This window comes from Cherax quadricarinatus, chromosome 96 (assembly GCF_038502225.1).
Source record: "Cherax quadricarinatus isolate ZL_2023a chromosome 96, ASM3850222v1, whole genome shotgun sequence".
Classification (NCBI taxonomy): Eukaryota; Metazoa; Arthropoda; class Malacostraca; order Decapoda; family Parastacidae; genus Cherax; species Cherax quadricarinatus.
The window spans coordinates 10,395,354-10,413,343 of record NC_091387.1 but is presented as its reverse complement, the minus strand read 5'-3'; the positions used below and the strand labels follow the sequence as shown (position 1 = coordinate 10,413,343).

Here is a 17,990-nt window from a genome sequence, read left to right as displayed (position 1 = left end):
CTAACGTAACCTAACGTAACCTAACGTAACCTAACGTAACCTAACGTAACCTAACGTAGCCCAACGTAACCTAACCTAACCTAACGTAGCCTAGCCTAGCCTAGCCTAGCCTAACCTAACCTAACGTAGCCTAACACTGATATACATGTAATATCAGGATGTTATACAAGATGTCAGTCTTTACATGTCATATATTATCAACAAATGACCAACTTAAGCGTATCTGTTCACATAGGTGAATAAAACGATGTTTTTAACATGTATAACATCATATACAAACTGTTGACAACGTGTACAAGTCATGTACTGTCAGTTAATAACACATTTATATTATTTTCTGATTTAATAATTTATATAAAATGAGATTTTTTTCCAGTGATTTTTTTCCTAGCCAAAATTTTCACTTATTTTCTACGACCTTTTCCCAGTGACTTTTTTAACGGACACAAATATATATATATATATATATATATATATATATATATATATATATATATATATATATATATTCAAGTATTTCTCGCCCACGTAGATCAACTTGTGACTTGATAAAGCCCACTGTGTGGGCGAAACGTTGTCAATAAAGGATCACAAGTGTATCTTTCCAGGATTATACAATATTATGCCGGCTATTACCTTATTGCGATAAACCTTATTACAAAATAAGGTGTTGATAGTACGGAAAATAATCTCGAAAATACGCTGACGTGATATATAAATTTATTGATTATTTTTTCCACTATAAACATTTCGTAATACAAATTATATTTTATATAAACACGAATTTCAGCTAAGCTGGCTGAGATTATTGAATTAAACGACGTTTCGCCCAGACAGTAAGCTTCTTTAGTCAAAAACAGAGGCAGTAGTAGATGTAATCAGTCCATCAATCTTGGAGAAAAAGTATTTCAGGGGGTCAGTCCCTCAGCCTGGAGAAGAGTTCATTATTATTATCAAGGGGGTAGCGCTAAACCCGGAGGATTATACAGCGCCTAAGGGGGGGGGGATGTGGAAGGCATTCAGGCTTAATTCGGGGAACTGGAGCACAGATCCAATTCCCTAAATCAAGAGCCCCTCACCAACATCAAGGAACCTTCCTTGAGGGGTGGAGAAGAGTTTAGCTCTATGGTATCGAACGATAAATTTTTGGTCAGGTTGGGTGAGTTTACAGTCTTAAAGACGAACGAAAAGGCTGGAATAACACACAAATTACCCGCACATAGACGTTACGGTCAGACTTTGACCATTTACAGAATTACTTTACTAATGGTACAAGTCTGACCGTAACGTTGCCGTAAGGTTTTCTCTATGTTCGGGTTATTTGTAAGATAAGATAAGATAAGATTTCGTTCGGATTTTTAACCCTGGAGGGTTAGCCACCCAGGATAACCCAAGAAAGTCAGTGCGTCATCGAGGACTAACTTATTTCCATTGTGGTCCTTAATCTTGTCCCCCAGGATGCCACCCACACCAGTCGACTAACACCCAGGTACCTATTTGCTGCTAGGTGAACAGGACAACAGGTGTAAGGAAACGTGTCGAAATGTTTCCACCCGCCGGGAATCGAACCCGGGCCCTCCGTGTGTGAAGCGGGAGCTTTAGCCACCAGGCCACCGGTGTTTCGAGTTGACAGTTCCAAAGTCGGGTCTTATGAGGCGGGAAATTTAGTGAGGATCACTTAATTTACAGGATTTAACATTTCACTGATTACATGACTCACGAAATCGTAATGACACGATTGCAAACAAACCATACCACGGACGGGGGTTCTATCCCCATCCGTGGTATGGTTTGCTTCAGATTACATCTTCAAGAGCACTGGCCCATGCTAATGTCTCTTCAAGTAGTATATTTAAGAAAATTAAACACGTGTACAACATCTGGGTATCTTTAATGTAGACGATTCGCCATCCAGTGGCTTTATCTGTACAAATTCAAGGATATAATTGGAAGACAGTAGAGGTAATCAATCCCTCAGCCTTGGAGGTGGTGAAGACTAAGGCTCTCCTCATTAACTACTGGGCTGAGAGACTGATTACCTCGTCTAACCCAGCTTTTCAACTAACCAATCCCAGCCCTTTGACTAATTAAACCCAGCCCTTTGACTAATTAAACCCAGCCCTTCAACTAATCAAACCCAGCCCTTATTTACCCTATTGACTCAAAAGAGCATAAGAAAACACAAGACCACGTAATTAATGTGATTTGTAAGAGTTATGCACTTTCCTCAGTGATCACAGTTGATCGATTGATCGTCATCAAGTTCCCGTTCGGAGTGCGTCGAGCAGAAGAGAACGTGACGAAGGTGGTGATGGCTGGAGTGTGGATGCTGGTGATCCTCCTGGCTGCTCTTCCTCTCACCAACCTACAATACTTCAGTAACTTCTACGGTCGTTCAGGCGTCTGTCTGGCGCTACACATCACCAATGAGAAGCCAAGTGGATGGGAGTATGCTGTCTTTATCTTCCTCGGTGAGTTACGACCCATCTTATGCAGAACACACGCTGAGTATCAGGGATTGATTCCGGGCGAGGGTAGAAACATTGGGCGTGTTTCCTTATACCCGTTGTCTGTTTACCAATCAGTAAAAATGGGTACCTGGGTGAAAGTGGACTGGTGTGGATGGCATCCTGGGTGTTGGTGGACTGGTGTGGATGGCATCCTGGGTGTTAGTGGACTGGTGTGGATGGCATCCTGGGTGTTAGTGGATTGGTGTGGATGGCATCCTGGGTGTTAGTGGACTGGTGTGGATGGGATCCTGGGTGTTAGTGGACTGGTGTGGGTGGCATCCTGGGTGTTAGTGGAGTGGTGTGGGTGGCATCCTGGGTGTTAGTGGACTGGTGTGGGTGGCATTCTGGGTGTTAGTGGACTGGTGTGGGTGGCATCCTGGGTGTTAGTGGACTGGTGTGGATGGCATCCTGGGTGTTAGTGGACTGGTGTGGATGGCATCCTGGGTGTTAGTGGACTGGTGTGGGTGGCATCCTGGGTGTTAGTGGACTGGTGTGGGTGGCATCCTGGGTGATAGTGGACTGGTGTGGGTGGCATCCTGGGTGATAGTGGACTAGTGTGGATGGCATCCTGGGTGTTAGTGGACTGGTGTGGGTGGCATCCTGGGTGTTAGTGGACTGGTGTGGGTGGCATCCTGGGTGTTAGTGGACTGGTGTGGGTGGCATCCTGGGTGTTAGTGGACTGGTGTGGGTGGCATCCTGGGTGTTAGTGGACTGGTGAGGGTGGCATCCTGGGTGTTAGTGGACTGGTGTGGGTGGCATCCTGGGTGTTAGTGGACTGGTGTGGGTGGCATCCTGGGTGATAGTGGACTGGTGTGGGTGGCATCCTGGGTGATAGTGGACTGGTGTGGGTGGCATCCTGGGTGTTAGTGGACTGGTGTGGGTGACATCCTTGTTGTTAGTGGACTGGTGAGAGTGGCATCCTGGGTGTTAGTGGACTGGTGTGGGTGGCATCCTGGGTGTTAGTGGACTGGTGTGGGTGGCATCCTGGGACAAAACTGGCATAATTTACTACACAAGGCACAGAACTCGCTCCCATCTTGTTCCTCATCCTCATATCAGACAGACAAGGATGTCAGCCACAGCACCGTGTCTTCCTTTGCAGATGACACCCGAATCTGCATGACAGTGTCTTCCATTGCAGACACTGCAAGGCTCCAGACGGACATCAACCAAATCTTTCAGTGGGCTGCAGAAAACATTATGAAGTTCAAAGATGAGAAATTTCAATTACTCAGATATGGTAAACACGAGGAAATTAAATCTTCATCAGAGTACAAAACAAATTCTGGCCACAAAATAGAGCGAAACACCAACGTCAAAGGCCTGGGAGTGATCATGTCGGAGGATCTCACCTTCAAGGACCATAACATTGTATCAATCGCATCTGTTAGAAAAATGACAGGATGGATAATGAGAACCTTCAAAACTAGGGAGGCCAAGCCCATGATGGCACTCTTCAGGTCACTTGTTCTATCTAGGCTGGAATATTGCTGCACACTAACAGCACCTTTCAAGGTAGGTGAAATTGCTGACCTAGAAAATGTACAGAGAACCTTCACGGCGCGCATAACGGAGATAAAACACCTCAATTACTGGGAGCGCTTGAAGTTCCTGAACCTGTATTCCCTGGAACGCAAGCGGGAGAGATACATATTATATACACCTGGAAAATCCTAGACCTGGAGTTTACCTGGAGAGAGTTTCGGGGGTCAATGCCCCCGCGGCCCGGTCTGTGACCAGGCCTCCTGGTGGATCAGCGCCTGATCAACCAGGCTGTTGCTGCTGGCTGCACGCAAACCAACGTACGAGCCACAGCCCGGCTGATCAGGAACTGACTTTAGGTGCTTGTCCAGTGCCAGCTTGAAGACTGCCAGGGGTCTGTTGGTAATCCCCCTTATGTGTGCTGGGAGGCAGTTGAACAGTCTCGGGCCCCTGACACTTATTGTATGGTCTCTTAACGTGCTAGTGACACCCCTGCTTTTCATTGGGGGGATGGTGCATCGTCTGCCAAGTCTTTTGCTTTCGTAGTGAGTGATTTTCGTGTGCAAGTTCGGTACTAGTCCCTCTAGGATTTTCCAGGTGTATATAATCATGTATCTCTCCCTCCTGCGTTCCAGGGAATACAGGTTTAGAAACCTCAAGCGCTCCCAGTAATTGAGGTGTTTTATCTCCGTTATGCGCGCCGTGAAAGTTCTCTGTACATTTTCTAGGTCGGCAATTTCACCTGCCTTGAAAGGTGCTGTTAGAGTGCAGCAATATTCCAGCCTAGATAGAACAAGTGACCTGAAGAGTGTCATCATGGGCTTGGCCTCCCTAGTTTTGAAGGTTCTCATTATCCATCCTGTCATTTTCCTAGCAGATGCGATTGATACAATGTTATGGTCCTTGAAGGTGAGGAGGGACTAGTACCGAACTTGCACACGAAAATCACTCACTACGAAAGCAAAAGACTTGGCAGACGATGCAACATCCCCCCAATGAAAAGCAGTGGTGTCACTAGCACGTTAAGAGACCATACAATAAGTGTCAGGGGCCCGAGACTGTTCAACTGCCTCCCAGCACACATAAGGGGGATTACCAACAGACCCCTGGCAGTCTTCAAGCTGGCACTGGACAAGCACCTAAAGTCAGTTCCTGATCAGCCGGGCTGAGGCTCGTACGTGGGTTTGCGTGCAGCCAGTAGTAACAGCCTGGTTGATCAGGCTCTGATCCACCAGGCGGCGGGGCATTGACCCTCGGAACTCTCTCCAGGTAAACTCCAGGTAATATCAAGCAACTTTCTCTATATGTTGTGCAAGTATGGTCTATAATACCGACAAGATGAAATTAAGACACAGGTGTAACATCTGGGTATCATTATTGTAGACGTTTCGCCCTCCAGTGGCTTTATCAATACAAATTCCAGGACATAACTTGAAGACAGTAGGACTATATACAGAAGATGAGGTAATGAGTCCCTCAACCTTGGAGTAGGTGCGAGAGGTCATGGCCCAGTGGCCTGGTGGCTAAAGCTCCCGCTTCACACACGGAGGGTCCGGGTTCGATTCCCGGCGGGTGGAAACATTTCGACACGTTTCCTTACACCTGTTGTCCTGTTCACCTATCAGCAAATAGGTACCTGGGTGTTAGTCGACTGGTGTGGGTGGCATCCTGGGGGACAAGATTAAGGACCACAATGGAAATAAGTTAGACAGTCCTCGATGACGCACTGACTTTCTTGGGTTATCCTGGGTGGCTAACCCTCCGGGGTTAAAAATCCGAACGAAATCTTATCTTATCTTAAATCTTATCAAACCATTCTCACTTGAAAAAGGTTGACCTAGGTGTTTTCTCTTCTGTACCAAGATGCCATTGTGTTGCAATGTCTGACACAGAGAATATCAAATGGTATACAATACCGACAGGCTGGTAGATAAGACACATAGGCAACATTTAGGCAAAATTATTCCGAAACGTTTCGCCTACACAGTAGGCTTCTTCAGTCAAGTACAGAAAGTAGGCAGGAGCAGTGGAGATGTGAAGACGATGTAATCAGTCCATCACCCTTGAAGTCGTAGATTTGAGGTTGTCAGTCCCTCAGCCTGGAGAAGTTCTGTTCCAAAATCTGGAACTAACAGAAGCCTATTGTGTAGGCGAAACGTTTCGGAATAAAGATACCTAAATGTTGTAAATTAAAAGGACAAGTGCAACTAACAAGTGCAACAAGTGCGCCTTAACTACGAGAAACAGAAGATCTAACTCAGTTGCCTATGCGTCTTATCTACCAACCTGTCGGTATTGTATACCATTTGATATTCAGTATATAAAGCTATTTATTAACTCTTCCTTGATAATGTAAAAAACCACGAAAGCGCTTGGAACTACATTATTCTTTTCACAGTGTGACCCATTTTATGTAAATATCGTTGATAAAACCGGTAAGTTGATAAATGAGACACGTGTGCATCATTCGGGTATATTTATTCTGGAAACGTTTCGCCAGCTAGTGGCTTCATCAGTCCAGTGCAGACAAAGGTGAAAGACGAGGAAGAGTGTGAGGTAATCAGTCCCCAGCCTGGAACCGATGTGCTCAGTCCACCAGTTTTGACGATTAGATTTATCCATTTACGTTAGTTAGGTTAAGTTACGTTTAGTTAGGTTAGGATAAATTAGGTCAGGTTATGTTATGTTACGTTAGGTTAAGTTAGGCTATTTTAAGTTAGGTTAGGTGAAGGTAGTTTAAGTTTAGTTAGGTAGCTGGGTTGGTAGCATACTCAGTTCACACATTGAGGTTAGTGGTTCGATCCCCGATAGGAGTGGAAACACTGGGTGTGTTTCCTTAAGACACCTGCTGTCACTGTTCATCTAACAGTAAATAGGTACCTGGGTGTTAGTCACCTTAATCTCTCACTGTTAACCTAGCAGTAAGTAGGTACCTGAACATTAAAATGGTATGAAATACCGACAGATTGTTAGGTAAGACACATATGCAACAGTTAGGTATCTTTATTTCGAAACGTTTCGCCTACACAGTAGGCTTCTTCAGTCGAGTACAGAAAGGTTGATAGAAGCAGAAGATACTTGAAGACGATGTAATCAGTCCATCACCCTTAAAGTATCTTCTGCTTCTATCAACCTTTCTGTACTCGACTGAAGAAGCCTACTGTGTAGGCGAAACGTTTCGAAATAAAGATACCTAACTGTTGCATGTGTGTCTTACCTAACAATCTGTCGGTATTTCATACCATTTTAATGTTCATTCTGTCAGACACTGCAACACAAGGGTATCTTGGTACAGACCACTTCGACAACCTCTACTAGTGAGAACGGCTGGGTTTGAGAAGGACCTGCCCTCCCAAAGCAACCTACGTCTCACCTCCTGGCACTATATAAAGGCCCCATTCTGTCACTTCAACTTCATATTGTTTCAGACAACGGAACAATGCTCTTCTCCAGACTGAGGGACTGACCACCTCAAAACTTTAAGGGTGATGAACTGATTACATCGTCTTCAAGTATCTTCTGCTTCTATCAACCTTTCTGTACTCGACTGAAGAAGCCTACTGTGTAGGCGAAACGTTTCGAAATAAAGATACCTAACTGTTGCATATGTGTCTTACCTAACAAGTAGGTACCTGGTTGTTAGTCACCCTACACCTGCTGTCACTGTTCACCTGGCAGTAAATAGGTACCTGGGTGTTAGTCACCTTACACCTCTCACTGTTCACCCAGCAGTAATTACGTACCTGGTTGTTAATCACCTTACACCTCTCACTGTTCACCTAGCAGTAAGTAGGTACCCGAGTGTTTCTCCCTGCGTACTGATCCATTTTATCCCTCAATTATGTAAATAAATTAACGAATTATTGCATCAGTTATAATTATCAGAATAGTTGTCTATCTCGACCTTTATCTGCTGAAGACGACCTCCATTAGAGGTCAATACTGAAAAATTCTCATCTTTCATCTCCATGTGTAATATTTACTCTGAGACATGTGTCTACTCACGATTTGAAGAATGAGACACTTGTATTGGACTGATGAAGCCACTGGCGGGCGAAACGTTTCCTCAGAAAAAGCCACTGGCGGGCGAAACGCTTCTCCAGTAAAAGTCACTGGCAGGCGAAACGTTTCCTCAGTAAAAGCCACTGGTGGGCGAAACGTTTCCTCAGTAAAAGTCAGTGGCGGGCGAAACGTTTCCTCAGTAAAAGTCACTGGCGGGCGAAACGTTTCCTCAGTAAAAGTCACTGGCGGGCGAAACGTTTCTTCAGTAAAAGCCACTGGCGGGCGAAAAGTTTCCTCAGTAAAAGCCGCTGGTGAGCGAAACGTTTCCATGGTAAAAACCACTGGCGGGCGAAACGTTTCCTCAGTAAAAGTAATTGGCGGGCGAAACGTTTCCTCAGTAAAAGCCACTGGCGGGCGAAACGTTTCTTCAGTAAAAACCACTGGCGGGCGAAACGTTTCCTCAGTAAAAGCCACTTGCGGGCGAAACGTTTCCTCAGTAAAAACCACTGGCGGGCGAAACGTTTCCTCAGTGAAGATTTCAAAATGTTGCACACGTATCTCATTTTTTAACTTCCCGCTTTTTCAAAACCATTTTTAATAATTACGATTTGTTTACAATCGTATCATTACGATTTGTTTACAATCGTATCATTACGGTTTGTTTACAATCGTATCATTACGATTTGTTTACGATCGTATCATTACGGTTTGTTTACAATCGTATCATTACGATTTGTTTACAATCGTATCATTACGGTTTGTTTACAATCGTATCATAACGATTTGTTTACAATCGAATCATTACGGTTTGTTTACGATCGTATCATTACGATTTGTTTACGATCGTATCATTACGATTTGTTTACGATCGTATCATTACGATTTGTTTACGATCGTATCATTACGATTTGTTTACAATTGTATCATTACGATTTGTTTACAATCGAATCATTACGGTTTGTTTACGATCGTATCATTACGATTTGTTTACGATCGTATCATTACGATTTGTTTACGATCGTATCATTACGATTTGTTTACAATTGTATCATTACGATTTGTTTACAATCGAATCATTACGGTTTGTTTACGATCGTATCATTACGATTTGTTTACAATCGAATCATTACGGTTTGTTTACGATCGTATCATTACGATTTGTTTACGATCGTATTACGATTTGTTTACGATCGTATCATTACGATGTGTTTACAATCGTATTACGATCAATTGTATCATTACGATTTGTTTACAATCGAATCATTACGGTTTGTTTACGATTTGTTTACAATCGAATCATTACGGTTTGTTTACGATCGTATCATTACGATTTGTTTACGATCGTATTACGATTTGTTTACGATCGTATCATTACGATGTGTTTACAATCGTATTACGATTTGTTTACAATCGTATCATTATAATTTCGTGAATTATGTCCCTTTATATTTACACTATTTTTTTATAATTAAATAAGCTACACCAGTTTTATGGGCGGGTTATTTATAATTTAGCAGTTTTCAAAATATAATTCGTTACTTTTTTTTTAATTATGACTGAAGATTTTCTCTTGTTTTGCAGTATTAAATTTGGTATCGTTTGGAGTGATTGCTGTGAGTTACGTACTGATGTACATGGAAGCTACGGACACGCACACGGCGGCACGGAAGGGCACGGAACCTGGTGGAGGGGACGGAGGAATGGCCAAGAGAATGACACTGATTGTTGCCACGGATGCTGCTTGCTGGCTCCCCATCATCTTCCTGGGCATCGCTTCTCTCTCTGGTGTTACTGTCCCTCCCAGGGTAATGATTCTGAGGAAATGGTATGGTGATACCGACAAGACGTATTAGGACTGAAGAAGCCACTTGTGGCGAAACGTTTCCTTTAATGTCCTGAACTGTACATCAGTGTCTCTTTCCACGTAATGATTCTCTCTCTCTCTCTCTCTCTCTCGTTTCACACAGTTTTACAAGGTTAGGTTAAGGTTCCTAACTTTGTTTACAAGTTCAGAGCAGTGACCTACATCAGCTTTCTCTCTCTCTCTCAAATTTCCCATTTCTCAGCAACATATAAACTGTACATATGAATCCAAATAAACTTCTGTAAACCCTTTTGAGGCCTAGTTCCTAGGCCTTTCGTGTATTCATATATACTTGTGATACCATCCACAGGATAGATATGAGATATATAATGAACTAGATGCTTCGAAGGTGCAATCTAATCTCTCTCTCTCTCTCTCACACACACACACACACACACACACACACACACACACACAGCTATACAAAGCGTTATTAAGATATCACAATTCATCTTGTGGTAAATGGGGGACTGATTACCTCAAGCACCACCTCTCCTGACACCCTTCTGTTTTGTATTGGACTGATGAAGTCACTGTGTGGCGAAACGTTTCCTCAATAGAGATTCCCATATGTTGTATAAGTGTCTCAGTTCGCAACACATCTTGCTACTCACCGCTAATGCTTTTCCTCTAATTCTCCTTCCCTTATAAAACCACAATTAGCGTAACTCAGATCAAAATTTTTTGCTTCAAATAAAAAGGAATTTACATAAGCAGAGGCTTCAACAAAATTTTTAAATTCAGAAATTCTCCCAGAAAACAAATTTAACCAATATTTTGCTGTCTTTTTTAGGGATCGTCTTAAATAACTGCCGAGACATACAATTATACGCAGATAACCCGCCACATAGGAGAGAGAAATTTATGGACATTTACAAGTCACCACTGTGACTTATAAATGGTCCAAGTGGGACCGAAACGTCGTCATAAGCTTCTCTCCTATGTGCGGGTTGTGTATTTTTCCAGTCACGGTATTGTGCCTTTTTTGTAATTTCGTTCTTGTGTTCCCACGACAGGTGTTTTCCTGGATCGCTGTGTTTGTGTTGCCTCTGAACGCGGCTATCAACCCAGTGTTGTACACGCTGTCAACGTCGCCTGTCAGGAAGAGACTCAAGCTCCTGAGACTGGGTGTCACCAGCAAGCACACGAGGTCAGCGTCGGCAATATCAGGTCAGCATAGTCTGGTCATCAACTACTGACCAAAGAATATACCACCATCTTGGAACCAATGGCTGGCTCAGAGCCACAGACATTGAGACAAACTCTCCCAGCACATCATATATCTATTTCTACAAGTACATGTACAAGGTATACAAGTACATGTACAAGGTATACATGTACAAGGTATACAAGTACATGTACAAGGTATACATGTACAAGGTATACAAGTACATGTACAAGGTATACAGACCATAGCTGACATCAGTGACATACTACTATATATAAAGTCCCTTGTTATGCTGAGCATTTCCCGCAAATTAGGTCAGTTTTGTCCCAGGATTCGACCCACACCAATCCACTAACACCCAGGTACCCATTTTACTGATAAGTGACCAGGGACAGCAGGTGTCTTATGGCAACACGTCCTAATGTTTTCCAGCCGTACCGGGGATTAGATCCCCGGACCTCAATGTGTGAGCTGAGTGTGCTAGCAATCCAGCTGCATGTCAGCTTATAACAAATAACATTTACATCTGCAGAACACACAGTCTTGGAACTAAAAGCAAGAAAATGGTGTTTATTAGTGGACTCTTCACTTAATCAAATCCATTGTTAGTGGCTCTAACAGAGACGCATGTTAATGATTTTTTTTTGGTTATGAAATATAGATCCCTGGATATAATGTACTCGGATGCGATAGAAAAAATATGGTCCTCACTCCAGAACAACATATATTAGTGCCAGCAAACAAATCCCTCCTACATACCATCAGTACAACATTTATCTCTGCAAACATACAAGATTTGAATCCATCAACAAAATACCTTATATCAGTGGACTGCTTGCAGAATCAAATGCAATGTTTGTGGCTTTCACAGAGACCCTCACGAAGTACCTCAGATGCGACAGAATAAACGGGCAACAAGAGGGAGGGGGAATGGTGGCCTGTATGTCACGGAGTCGCTCATTTGCTCGGAATTACTAACCACAAATGATGTAGTTGAAGTTTTGGCAGAAAAGACTGAAAACCAGAACCTTGTTATTGTGGTTGTATACAAGCCTCCAGATGCAACTTCCCAGCAATTTAAGGAACAGCTTTTGAAAATCAACTGCTGTATGTAAAAATCTCCCAACTCCTGCCCCAAACATCTTACTGCTGGATGGTTTCAGCTTAAGACACCTAAAACGGAAGAATGTAGCAAATAATATTTTGGGAAAGATAACCCCAGGAAACAACTCAGATGAAATTCAGGCACACGAGCTATTAAATCTAACAAATTCACCTTAAACCAGCAAATAGGGGAGCCAACAAGACTGGAAAATACACTATCTTCACTAATAATGGTGATCTGATACGAAATATAACAGTATCAAAGACAATTCATTCAGATCATAACACATTAGTACAGATATAAGGTGATCAGGTATGAGGGGGCCTTCACCAAATTCAACTTTAATAATAACACGAAGTGAGATCAAATTAACTAAGTCCTCAATAAAACAATCTGGGAAGCTATCCTAAACATAGATCTGACCCTTTGTCTAGAATTAACTCTGTAGCCCTTTAAGTATACTCAAGGCACATTCCCTTAAGAAAAAAAAAAAGAGAAGATGTAAACTAGAAAGCGAGAGAGACTCCCTCTACAGGTGAAGACGAATAATCACAGAACTGCTGAAAGGGCCCAGTGTATCTTAAATACGGAAGGAGGCACTGGCCAGAAAAAATAGAAAATATTGAGCTTAAGCTTAAAGGAATCACACAGGAAGAACTTAAAGTTATAAATGAAAGTGAAAAAAAACATTCTTATGCCAATTATTATTATAATCAAAAAGAAGCGCTAAGCCACAAGGGCTATACAGCGATTCTTATGCCAAATCTAGGGCAAAAAAACACATCTAGTATTGGACCCCTACTTAGACGAGATGGGACTTATGTAAAGGTGTAAGGTCCCTTCAAGCTCTCAAAGAACCTTCGAAGCAGCCCTTCCTCATTTCGAAAAGAAAACAGAAACATAAATTAGAAAACTTTTTATTGAACACAAATATCTTAAAATATAAAATAAACACGAAATAGTCCTAACCAGAGCAAATGAAGAATTAAATAAATATGTAAGACGAACATCCTGAGTGCCGATGTTATGGCAACACTCACAGGAATCACTGGAGTGTAATGAGACACTGGAGACAGCAGAAGTTCACAGGTGGTCGTGACTATTGTGAAGTCCAGCACCAGGACTGCTACAATGCTTATGAAGGTGTGCAGCTAACAGCTTAACTGAATCAGCTGCCGGTAGTAGTAAACTGGAAATCGGCAACAGTAGAAAGAACTAGGCAAGTTCCTCAATGTGTTGCCGAGATAGTAGCTCTGTCCTCGTGGTATGGAAAACCAGAGTTTTCAAGTGAGGCTGTTGATTTGCCCAGTAGTGTAACAGCAGCTTCTCACGATGATGCAGGAGTGTCGATCCAAAGCAAAGGTTAGGGAACAACATTATTATTATTATAATAAAAAAAAACGCTAAGCCACAAGGGCTATACAGCGCTGCAGGGCAGGAAGGAAGCGAGGATACCAGGTGGCAAAAGGGAGGTGGATGAGTAATAGGTTACGGATAACAGCATAGCAGTGGACGGTGAAAGGGTAAAGGGCAGCAAGAGATTGAGCTAGAAAGGGCTGAGGGGAGTGCGTAAGGTATCATCATCAGAGTTTGTGGAGTAAATCAGTCGTTGTCAAGAAGTCAATGAGTCAGTATTAAAGGAGAGTCCATCAGCAAGAAGGGAAGGTAAAGAGAGAGTAGTAGAACGAAGACGGCGTTGGAGGTAAATTCTGCGTGCTCGTTGATAGAGAGGGCAGTCTAACAGAATGTTGCTAATCGATACTGGAACTTGACACTGCTCACAGAGAGGAACAGGGTGCCTCTCCATGAGATATCCATGAGTAAGACGAGTGTGGCCAATGCGAAGACGGGAGAGAGTGGTCTCCCAACCACGGCACTGATGACAAGAAGACGGCCAGTAACCTATGCTCGGTTTAATAGAATGAAGTTTGTTACCGAGCAGAGTTGACCAACGTTGTTGCCAACGGGCGCGAAGGTGGGCAGCTATTGTAGCAAAATAGTCCAGAAATGGAACACCTCTATAGGAAATTGGTAGGTCATGTACTGCTGACCGCGCAGCACTGTGCCTGTTCATTGCCCTGTACGTCGACATGACCAGGGACCCAACAAAAAATAATATCTTTATGCTTTGTAGAGATACGGCATAGCCAAAGTTGGATACGGAGAACTAGGGGTGAGATGTATCAAATTTTCGTATAGCCCGTAGAGCACTAAGGGAGTCTGAGACTACCACAAATGATGACACAGGCATAGATGCGATACGAATAGGTGCTGCAAGAATGGCATACAATTCAGCAGTAAAAATGCTAGCCGAAGATAGTAAATGCCCCCGCACGACGCTGTCCGGAAACACTGCTGCGAATCCGACGCCGTCTGAAGACTTAGAGCCATCTGTGTACACAGCGATGGCATGAGAATGGGAGTGGAAGTGATCAAGAAAAAGAGAGCGGGAAGCCACCGTAGGCAGTTGAGCTTTCAAGCAAGGGAGTGAGAAAGAACAGACACGAACAGCTGGAACTTCCCAGGGGGGTAGGGAAAAGTGAGATGCTACATAAACATATAAAGGTGGTAACTGAAGGGAAGACAAGAGTGAATGTAGGCGAAGAGAAAAGAGACGGAGCAAACAGGGGCGGCGAACGAATAATGTCTACTAATATCGGTGACCATTCTATAAATGGAAGGATTGTGGAGATCGTGAGAGCGTACATAGTAGCGAAGGCAATGGGCATCACGGCGATCAGACAAGGATGGAACATTCGCTTCTGCATAGAGGCTCTCAACAGGGGAAGAGCGGAAAGCACCAAGGCACAAACGTAATCCTTGGTGATGGATAGAGTTAAGGCAAGAGAGAGTAGCAGGAGAGGCCGCGGAATAAATCTGGTCACCATAATCGAGTTTCGATAAAACGAGGGCTGAATGTAGGCGAAGCAGAGTTCGACGATCAGCTCCCCAGGAAAGATGAGCAAGGGTTTTAAGAAGGTTCAGCCGGCTGTGACAAGTTGCCTTCAGAGAGGTAATGTGAGGTTTCCAGGATAACCTACGGTCAAAGATAAGGCCTAGAAACCTGACTGTATCACATTCGGGGATACGGGAGCCATAGATACAAAGGATGATCGGAGATGACAGAGCGTCTAGTGAAAGTAATTTGGTGAGTTTTGGTACTTGAAAATTTAAACCCATGAGTGGTGGCCCAATTGGAAATACGGTCGACCGCATGTTGGAGAGAAACTGTAAGGAGATGACAGTCGGCGCCTGCACAAGCAATAGCGAAGTCATCAACATAGAGTGATGACCAAATATTGGGTGGAAGAACAGAGGCCAAATCATTTATAGCAAGGAGAAAAAGTGTTGTGCTTAGAACAGATCCCTGAGGGACACCTTCAGCTTGGACGAAGTCCGGGGAAAGAACATTATTGACTCAAACACGGAAATGTCTGTCAGTTAAAAAGTTCTTAAGGAAGGATGGTAGATTGCCTCGGAGGCCTAAGGAGTGGTAAGGAACAACAGAATTTCAAAGATGAGGCATTGGACAAGATCGTGGACCTGCATAGCAGAGTTCTCATAAAGTACTAGACGAATAGACCAAAGGTGAAGGAACAATAGTCTCATTAAGAAAAAAGAGAAGATGCAAATTAGAGAGAGTGGCGCTTCCTCTGTAGACAAAGACGAAGAATTACAGAACTTCTCAGTGGCTTTAGACTTTCTGAACAACACATCCGTCTTTCCCATACCTGGACGTTCCCTACACATAATTCTAACCCTTAATTTTGTGTGTCCCCTGGCTTGGTTAAAAACGCACTCACCTCACATACCGAGTGTACGTGGCTCAATGGCATAAACCGTGGCTCAATCCCCGGCATGGGTGGAAATGTTGGGCATGTTTTGTTACACCTGCTGCCCCTGTTCATCTAGTAGTAAGTAGGTACCTGGGTGTTAGTCATTTTACACCAGTCATCTCTGTACCTGACTGATGATGTCACCTGTTGGCAAAACGCTTTCACAACAAACGAACCAAACGTTACACAAGTATCACGAAATCGTAATGACACGATAGCAAACAAACCATACCACGGGTGGGATTAGAACCCGCGGTCAGAGAGTTTTGAGACTCTGACCGCGGGTTCAAACCCCACCCGTGGTATAGTTTGCAACACAAGTGTCTCAATCTACCTCCACTTCCCTACATAATTTCCATTGTTAAATTAATTTAACATGTCGGTTCTTTGAACCATTCATTTACATAATTTCCATTGCATTTACTGACTTATTTAAGTACGTACTTATAATCCACAACACACTTCAGGATGATCTGTGATTCACCTCCTCCTTGTAACATCTCCTGACGTATCCCAGTATAAATACATTCACTTATTTTATATTCCTTCTGACTGGTAATACAATCTGAAATTCCCTGAGCATCCACGGATTTTTATCTCCCTAATAATAATTTTTTGTAACAAACCGACCGCATCCCACCGAGGATGGGTGACCTAAAATGTAAATAAAGGCTTCTCTTAAAAATTAGTAATTTGTACTGGAGAAGGAGTTACTAGCCCCTTGCTCCCGGCATTTTAGTCTCCTCTTACGACACGCATGGCAATAATAGTAATAATCTTTATTTCTACCAGTACATGATACAACTTATACAGACCATAGCTCACACCTATGAAATACTATATAGAAAGTTCCTGGTTATGTAGAGCATTTGTTGCAACTTGGGTTTATTTTGTCCCCAGGATGCGACCCACACCAGTCCACTAACACACACATACCTACTTACTGCTAGGTGGACAGGGACAGCAGGTGTAAGGTAACACCCAGATACCTACTGACTGCTAAGTGAACAGAGACAGCAGGTGTAAGGTAACTAACACCCAGGTACCTACTTACTGCTAGGTGAACAGAGACAGCAGGTGTAAGGCAACTAACACCCAGGTACCTATTTACTGCTAGGTGAACAGGGACAGCAGGTGTAACTAAGCATGCCTAGTGTTCCCACCCGTACCGGGGATCGAACCACGGACACAGTGTGAGCTGAGTGCGCCACCAATCATTTCTATTATGATATATTACTGGAACAGTTTATAACATATAATTAGGTTTCTTCTTCGGCAGGGAGCCGCATGACGTCGTCGTACAAGATCCGTGCCTCCACGGACATGACAGATTTGAGTGCATCGGGTGACACCTACTTGCGTAGCATCTCTGCTAACTCTCAGATGTGTGTATACGCGTCAGCCACGTCTCGCTTCCCAGAAGGTCTTGACTATGTTCCCAAGGGGCCTGGGGAGAAGACAGAGGCCAACAATATCTCAGGAGGCCCTTTGATTCTCTCTGTGAACGGTGGGGATGGTGTCCACGGGTCTGTGTGTCGTCAGGAGTCACCGTCAACAGAGTTGTGTCGACAGAGCACAGATCCCGGGGCTATTGAGCTGGTGCCCCTGGAGGAGCTCACTACCGCTCTTCCTGTCACCAAGAGATCCTCTAGTCGCAAGTTAGCTCGTAGAAAGAATGTCTCGGATAATCGCTACGACTAGTCGCTCCCAGTAACCACAGCGTTTGTAGTTTACGTTCCAGATGTGATAACCAGACTTTATCAAGCTTGTGCGACTCACAAATCAATTCACCAGGAAAAAGTGTGCATGTGTGTGTGTGTGTGTGTGTGTGTGTGTGTGTGTGTGTGTGTGTGTGTGTGTGTGTACACTCACTTATTTGTGGTTGCATGGGTCGAGTCTCTGCTCCTGGCTCTGCTGAGTTTTCTCTCCTGGCTGGGTGATGTCTATCATAACTACAAAACTGTGTACTGGTGTTACCACTTCACTCTGCCGGTCGTTCCACTTTCTGACCACTCAGGAGAAG

General features: G+C 43.6%; 1 protein-coding gene across 1 annotated transcript in view; it reads left to right on the top strand.

Annotated features, from left to right (window-relative positions):
- Positions 1 to 17,990, top strand: part of LOC138855480 (G-protein coupled receptor GRL101-like) — a gene marked incomplete at its 5' end in the record, with an annotated part of 102,632 nt that overhangs the window by 83,196 nt on the left and 1,446 nt on the right. Inside the window, 4 exon segments of the mRNA XM_070105083.1 lie at positions 2,232 to 2,471; positions 9,576 to 9,799; positions 10,875 to 11,028; positions 17,247 to 17,990. The exon segment at positions 17,247 to 17,990 is cut by the window's right edge and continues 1,446 nt beyond it. Coding sequence (XP_069961184.1) covers positions 2,232 to 2,471; positions 9,576 to 9,799; positions 10,875 to 11,028; positions 17,247 to 17,668 — 1,040 coding nt within the window.